Below are 8373 nucleotides of genomic sequence, written 5' to 3'. Positions count from 1 at the left end.
AGTCAATTTAATTAGCTTAAGTTGAAATAATTTTTTCCAGCTAAAAATAACTATATTTAGTGAAAATAAAATAGTCCATCTTTCTATAATTAAAATAAAATATATACACACAGAAAAATCTAAAATCCCGAATAATCCGAACGACTACATATAGTACATACTATTACTGTATGTGGGTAAAAGAAGGACCCTACAAAGTAGGGGCAATAAAGTAAAACACTATGGAAGACCGTGCGTGGGAAGAGACAGAAAGGAGAGCTTGCCGTTTTCTGATGCAAAGAACACGTGTTTGAAATAACAAAATAATAAAATAATAATGAGGATCACGGAGCCGAAGGTGCGAGGAACAAGCCAGTAAAGCACCATATATTCCTCGTGCCTTTTAAATCAGGCCCAAAATCAACAAACAGATAATCAAAGAATAAATAAATCAAATTTAAAAATAGATAATAATAAACAGATAAAAGGCTCACGGAGAAGCTGGGCAGCAAACAGAGTCTCTCTTTGCTTTCGTTGATTCTATGAGAGCACAAGCACCCAAGGCCTTAGGTTTCGATAGACACAGAGAGACAGTTCTCTGAACCCTTATACTACTTTCGCATTCAATTGAAGATGTCGAGCTCGGCGGGGTTTGCAGATTTTTCCGGGCAGAGGCAGGCGAGGGCGCCGGAGAAGCCCAGCTTCTCGCAGAAGTGTAGCCTGCTGAGTCAGTACCTGAAGGAGAAGGGGTCCTTTGGCGATCTCAGCCTCGGGATGACATGCAACATCGAAGGAAACGGTGCGCTTTGCCTGTTTTAATTTTTTTGTTCGTCAATTGGTTTTTCGCGGTTCGTTTTGGGTTTCGGTTAATATTCGATCTTAACTTAGTCAGTGGTCGGAGTTAGACTGAGCCGTCCGGAGGTTTCGAATTTTGTGGGGTCTAGGTGGTGTTTTAGATAGGCGCGTGGTTGAACTCTGTAATCCCTCTTTCGTTATGTGATTTTTCCAAGGAGACCCAGACCTTGGATCTGTGGTTTTTCTTTCTTCTGAATCATTGACTCTCTAATTCCAATCACCCGAAAAATACTGAAAAATATCAATATTCCCGTTTAATAGTTCAAAACTCCTATAACATGTCCTTGATTCTCTCCTCAAAACACTCAAATCTGATTCTCTTTTGTTTTTAATTTAGTATTTTGTAAAATTTTCCTCACTTTTTTGTTCTGTTGAGATTATCTCTCGTCTTCTGTTAGTGAGACTTGGTCTTGGATCTAATTGGACTAATTATAAATAGCCACTGCTTAATTGTCCTTGGAAGTAGTGATTAGGTTCTTGTCACTCGCGTTTTCTATTTTTCTTTGTATATAATTAGGCAAGTTTTAGAAAACTGATGGATAGAATTGTAACAGCAGCTACACCTGAGATGTACCGTCAGACAGCACCGACGATGAATTTGTTTCCGATCAATGAGAAATTGTGTGATGCTTCCGGCCGAACCGAGGTGGCGTGTCGGTACCTTAAACCCGTCGATTTGTTCCCTCAACCAGCTGGGTTTTCTACCTCGTTTCCTAAGGAAGAGATCCCACAGATTGCTGCTGACTCTAGGTGAGCTCGGTTACTAATCTCTTATGATTTTTTAACTAGTATTGCTAAAATACCCATATTCAATGTTAACAACGAAATGGTATTGTTAAATCCTAATTATTTAATGAAAAATAACGCCTTGGAGTTTAAAAAGCCTCACCAAAATATGAGTTAAACAAAGGGGTTGCTTACAATTTCATCATCAAAGTCAGAAATGGAGTCGATTAATTTGCTCATTGGAAAGTAGAAGCTATGGTACACCATCTTAGAACAGAAATTTTTGTTTTTGTTTATTGACTGTAATATGTTCATCATGCAGCAGAGTGAAGAGTTGTGCCACAGCAGAGCCTGAAAGAGCCCAGATGACAATATTCTATGCTGGGCAAGTAATCGTGTTCAACGAATTTCCGGCTGACAAGGCAAAGGAAGTCATGCTCTTAGCAAGCAAGGGAACCTCCCAGAGCCTCACCACCAACCAGCAGGCCTTTGCTTCTAACTTGGCCAAGACCTCGGTCGATTCCACCAGTTCAGTCGTGACCGGCTCTAGCGCTGTTCCTCCCAATCTCGGTAATAAAGAGATTCAGGAGCACGTTCAACCGCCTCCTCAACCCCTTGCTTGTGGTAATTATTTCTTGTGATTACTGTTTGTTACTTTACTGAGAAATTCAAAAAATGGAACGTTTAGAGCCCTGATGTTCAATATGTTTCTGATTGAAGGCTTTCTTTCCTTTTCTTTTTTTTTTTTCCCTGGCAGAGTTACCAATTGCAAGGAGAGCTTCACTCCACCGGTTCTTGGAGAAGAGGAAAGATAGGTAGGCATTTTGGAATTTAGGAAAATAGATCTTAGAAAAATTGCTTGCCCCATATGTTACTGAAAATTTAGTGTCAAAGAAATTGTTTCAGTGATTGCCTAGGTGATTTTGGAGGGGTTTATCATTTTGTCAAAAAAAATATAATAAAATTCAGCGGTGGGATTGAGGCATTCTTGAGTACCACCTTCAAGTTTTGCTCAATTAATGTGTGGTTGGGGGGGTGGGGTTTGGGTAGGAGATTTGCCGAATCTTCATTGAAGAGATCGGTGTATTCTATCACTGTACGAATGACCAGAAAGTGGGGGAGAATTTGCAATCAAATTAATGTTTCTTTGTACAGCCTGCTGCTATTCTTGAATGACAATGATATTATGTTGTGGTTCAATAATTGATCTTTGTTATCTTCTTCTCATGGCATTTTCTACAGGGTCACTGCAAGGGCACCATACCAAACAGGCAACCCAGCGGAAGCCTCCACAAAACCAGTTGAAAGCAAGTCATGGCTCGGCCTGGCTGCTCAGTCACCAAAGTAGTTAAACCATATTCATTTTTGGGCATTATAATTCAAGCCTGCTGTCCTTTTTTTCTAGTAGGTTTTATACCTGCTAATGCTGTTTAGTTGTTTAGCTTCCTTTGTTATGTTTCCATCGTAACTTCGGCTCTAGTGAGCCTGCCTTAGATCTAACTATTGATGATGAATCTTAGTTGCTGTAATTAAATTTGATGTGATCATCTCGATAACTGATAATTTTGAATGAATGGAGTAATTTATTATACTTCGGTTCTTTCTGAGTGGATGTGCTTATGATGATTTAAAATCGTAGCTTCATTTTAACGCCAAAATGTATATACTATCCAAATTCCCTCATTTTGATCATTTATCTGTCACAGGGGAATGTGTACCTGAAAAGTTAGTTTGATTAACTGTTTTGGGTTTGAAAAAGTATAATGATACTTTTAGTAATATTATTTATTTTTAGTAATATTATGTATTTTGAGTTGCTTGGTTAATATATTTTTTTTTAAAATAAAAAATAGAAGACAGAAAAAGATTTAACAGGCATGGTGGGAGTTTGTCCCAAATCATTTTGGTCGAAACTAAGCTACTTAGTGATTATCAAAAGAGTAATACTATTTATTTATCACATTTATTTTATATTAATTGACGTAATATATTTTAAGTGGTTTTTTTATTTTCATTTTTTTATGTGAATAACATGAGAATCTTCTTCAAATATATTATGTTAGTATATGTGAAATATGTATGAAGAGTAATATTGCTCTTGATTTCAATGATTTGATACTCAAATATTTGAGTGAGAGTATTTTAAACACATTAATTTAATAAATTGAATTGAAAAAATTAGTTCAATTCAATTTGGAAAAAAATTGTATTAACTCTCGGCTTGATATTATTCCAAATTGCTTCCAACCAATCAAATTTTAGACCGACAAATGCACCAGCAATAGAAAGACTTTATGCGTGTGGTATTCTGATTACTCTCACTAAATTCGTAATGCCCCTTTATTATCGGGGGCTAAGAGACGTTCATATAACATAATGAGGTTACGGTCAAATCAATTATTGCATGGATCCTCTTCCTTGCCAACCAAGCAACGAAAAACACTACATAATAAAGAGGAATAAGCTCACTCATTGTATTTTCTTTATTATTTGGATTTGCGATTTAAAAATATATAATTTGTAAATAAAATTTTTAAAAACGCAATTAAACATCCGATAAAATTGCTATAAAATTAACCTACTTATCTCTAAAATCGAAATACCAAACACATCACACATGTCAACTCTCAAGACTCAAGAGTGTGTGCCGTGTGGCCAACTATTTCTTGGCAATTCATTTTAGAAGCGCTGTTGAATAGTCAATCCCAACATGGCAACAAGCCAACAAGGATAGTGATGTGTTTATATATATATATATATATATGAGCTTTTTTTTAAAAAAAAAAAAAAAGAAAAAAGAAAAAAATGTCTCCCACCTGTACCAAGAGCACGCGGAATTGAAACTTTATTATATTTTTAGGGCACGCGGAATTGAAACTTGAACGTAGGAATTTGGTTTCTTTTAAGACGGCCGCAGAATGGGAAGGCAGGTCCACTTGCCCGACAATTGAATAAGTTGGAGAAAATTAGGTGGTTGCGTCCACACCTTAATATAATACATTTTAAAGATGAGCAAGCTGTCTGCTGTCTAGTCTCTTATATAATAATATATATATTGTCACATTGTTCACGTCTACGAGTATTATATATCGAACAAGAAAAGGACACGTCCATTAGTGGAACTGGAACATGTTTATTGGGGCATCACATGATGCTTTTGGTGGTGGTGGGGTCCGTCTTCCTTTGACCACTTCTTTCTTCTCTTTTGTGGGTTTGATTGCCCACTTCACATTCACAATCACAACAATGAACTAGATGTACCTTGCTTTGCCCATCGATACAAGTCATCTACCCTTTCTCTTCCATATATTATTAAAGTTTTTAGCCTCGTTTGATATATATATATATATATCATTGGAGTGGTGGCGGCCGACAGTTGGCCAAGAAAGCCCTCATGCTTATGCCAGTAACTTTGTTGAGAAAACAAAGGGAATATCTTCATTTATATTCTTGATTTTTCGTCACTTTTAATTGGAGGTATTCAAATTTTAAAATGTGTTAATTTAGAGTATTCATCATTTAATTTTAGGTATTAATCAAAATTTAACGAAATTTACAAAAATAATCATGCCTGAATCTTTAAAAAATTCATAGTTTTTTTTTTTAAAAAAAAAAGAAACAAAACACATGAGTATTTTTAGAATTTTAATAAGATTTAACAAAAATTTCTATTCGGAGACTTGAGATTAAAATAAATTGAAAGATTAGCACGTTTTAAAGTTTTTGTATGAAATATCATATATTATAAATCAAGTCTTTTCAAAACAAAATAGAAAGAAGAGTTTAATAATAAATTTTTTGTTTTATTGTCGCGTGGTGGACCCGTACTTGTACAAAAGTAATATATATATATTATATAAGGAGAGGGGACTTCCTAAACTTTTTAACATTTTTCTAATTAATGAGTAAGTTTTCTTGTTAATTGGGTCAAGAGCTTTGAGCCCTAAACATATTTAAGGAATTCTTTATAGATAATGGATTATGAGTTCATCCCACTTTCAATGGAAATAGTCCATGTACTGTCTAGTTCCACATGATGTGAAGGCGAGTGTTAAGGTATTAAGGATCTATTTGAATTTGCGTTTTCAAAATGTGAAATTTAAAAAATTAAAAAAAAAAAACGATTTTAAAATAACACGATTTTAAAAAATGTAATTAGGGGTTTGGTAAAATTGAAATTTGACACTTAAAATCACAATTTAATATTTAAAATCATGTGTTTTTAAAATGCACTCCTTAGTATTTGAAAACGCATATTTTTCTATTTTTTTTTCTTTTAAAAAAAAGAAAATCCACTCACAAGTAATACACTTTCTAAGATTTTGTATAAAATTTTATTTCTGACGTACGAAATCGCAAGTCCAAACACACTCTGATTGTTGTTGTGGAATTTTCATTTCCTTTTTTCGGGCAATAATGGATGTTCTTTAATTAGTTCGATTTGGGCTTATGTCTATGAAACAAGGGTTGTATTGGTGGCCCAACCTAGCAACCCAACTTTGTTATTAATTTAGTCTTTACACTCAACGAAGCACTTGGGCCTCCAATGAATATCCCAATTTAGGGCCTATATAGTACTGTATGCAAGTCGATCCAGCAACAAAGGTCCATTGAAACTGTGGGCTTTATGAAATTAGCATATTTATAATAACTGGCATATAACCCGCGTCATGCACGAATTTTTATTATTTAAAACTGCATAACAAATTAGAACGTTACATTTAATTTAAAAAACAAAATAAAAATTTAAGAATAAGATTGAAAATACGTAAATGTATATTGTAAATTATCTTGTAAGGAACCAAAATAAATCACATGTATTCGATTTTTTTTTCTTATAAGTAATCACATTATTCAATTTTTAATTTTTTATAGACGTTAATTCAATAAACATTTTATATAAAATAGAAATTCACAAAAACAAAGAACAAAATAGTGTACTCACATCATAATTGCTATAACTTGTATTCAATATTTACAAAAGAAACTCACAAGAAAATTTTGTTAACAATTAATATATTTAAACTAAAGAAAATCGCACTCTTGCCATAATCAAATAATGAATAATTAACAATTTATAAACCATCAAACATGAAGCCAAATATTATATTATCATTTTCATAAATATTGTTTTCTTATTACCTTTAAAATTGAGGGCAATATGAAATGAAGTGTAACCCATACAACATTCTAAAGGTGTGTATATATATATATGTATTGCATGTATAACGTAAAAGAAACTACATTTAGAACAAAAAATAAGGACAAAAAATTGAAACGTAAGATTTGTATTTTTTATATATTTTTCTCGGTTTCAATGAAACTAATAGGTATAGGAAGAAGTCCCGACAAAATGAGATTTTTTTTTCCCGACCGTCCTTCACATATATATCATAAAATAAAATACTTTTAGCACAAAATAAGCAATAATATATAAATTAGAACATAAAATAAGGACAAAAAATGAAAACAGATGACAAACGAAAAAAAAATTGAAAATACTCATATAGTATAAAAATAATTTTATTTTCTTTTATTATATATTTTCTCCAATTACAATAAATTCAAAGCCTCGTAGATATTTTTTTTTTTTTTGAGAAAATAGTGATAATTTCATTGATCAATAACCTTCCACTTGCTCCGCTAGTACAACATGCTGGATGATCGGAGGGTAATGCTCCACCCAGACTTTATCAATCATATGAGTAATAGCAAATTTTGCCAAGCAATGAGCCGCCTTATTTGCATCCCTTTTGACATGTTGAAAATTAATAACTTCTATGGTTGACAGAAGAAACTTTATATCTGAAATTAATAGTCCACCTCCATTCCCACTTGGGTCTTCTTTCTTCAAGTCTGAGATGATGCTCAAACAATCCCCTTCGAAAAGCACCTTCTGATAGCCCTTCTCATAAATCAACTGGGCTGCATGCCACGCAGCAACTGTTTCAGCAATGAGGGGATCGGCAATATACGGGACAACCCTTGCAAGAGCTGCCACGCAATCACCTCGATCATCCCGGATTACAACTCCAACGCCCATTGTTTGTGTTTCTTTATGCAAAGCGACATCCCAATTAAGCTTCAAAACACCCAGAGGTGGCTTTTCCCATCTCACCCTTCCACTACAAGAATTTTCAAATGAAATTTCCAATGTTGCAACCGCTTCCTCATAGTCCTCTAGAGAGGATTTCACCGCAAGGATGACCTGCATGGGAGGCATGAACATGTGCTCAAAAATAAAATCATTTTGCCTCAACCATATTTGTCTCGCCACTGCTATAGCAAATTTGAAATCATTCCCATTCAACTTATGCATCCATCCTTCAACCATGCTTCGACCATCAGTAGGTTCCATTGCTAATTTCTGGATACTTCTTGGACATTCTTGCCAGACAGCAATTGAAGAGGGACAATTCCACAGAATGTGGACTAAGGTTTCTTCTTCCCTAAGGCAGTATTGACATATAGGTGATTGGACAACTTTTTTCCCAAATAAGCTCACTTTGGTAGGAAGGATATTATTACACACCTTCCAAACAAAATGCTTCAACTTTGGTGGCACTTGCAAATTCCATAAATCTTTCCAGAACCCTTCCTTCCGCCTTGAAGTGGAACTCTCTCCCCTGGACTGCTTCCTGAATTGCATCTCCTGATAATAAGCATTCTTTATCGAGAAAAAACCATGTTTTGTACCCTGCCACACCACCTGATCCGGTTGGCCTAAAGGGCTTAAAACAAGACTACAGATTTTCCCCACTTCCCAAGGCTCAAATATATTTCTAATGAGATCAAAATTCCACTAGTGTGTGT

The 8373-nt window shown here is 34.4% G+C and overlaps 1 protein-coding gene across 3 annotated transcripts; it reads left to right on the top strand.

Moving 5' to 3' along the window:
- The first annotated feature begins 421 nt into the window (after positions 1–421).
- On the top strand, positions 422–3151 carry LOC133857158 (protein TIFY 10A). Of its 3 annotated transcripts, none has more exons than XM_062292296.1 (5): positions 422–778; positions 1389–1584; positions 1883–2184; positions 2318–2375; positions 2803–3151. In XM_062292296.1, the coding sequence occupies exons 1-5, from the start codon at positions 613–615 to the stop codon at positions 2906–2908; spliced, it is 828 nt and encodes a 275-aa protein (XP_062148280.1). In that variant the 5' UTR covers positions 422–612; the 3' UTR covers positions 2909–3151. The 3 variants fall into 3 exon arrangements, with proteins under 3 accessions (XP_062148280.1, XP_062148281.1, XP_062148282.1); XM_062292297.1 differs by having other exon boundaries at positions 426–778; positions 1392–1584; XM_062292298.1 differs by having other exon boundaries at positions 427–778; positions 1886–2184.
- Positions 3152–8373: the final 5222 nt, after the last annotated feature.

The sequence above is a fragment of the Alnus glutinosa genome, chromosome 14 (genome assembly GCF_958979055.1).
Source record: "Alnus glutinosa chromosome 14, dhAlnGlut1.1, whole genome shotgun sequence".
Classification (NCBI taxonomy): domain Eukaryota; kingdom Viridiplantae; phylum Streptophyta; class Magnoliopsida; order Fagales; family Betulaceae; genus Alnus; species Alnus glutinosa.
The sequence above is the reverse complement of the archived record's forward strand: the minus strand, read 5'-3'. Positions and strand labels throughout refer to the sequence as shown.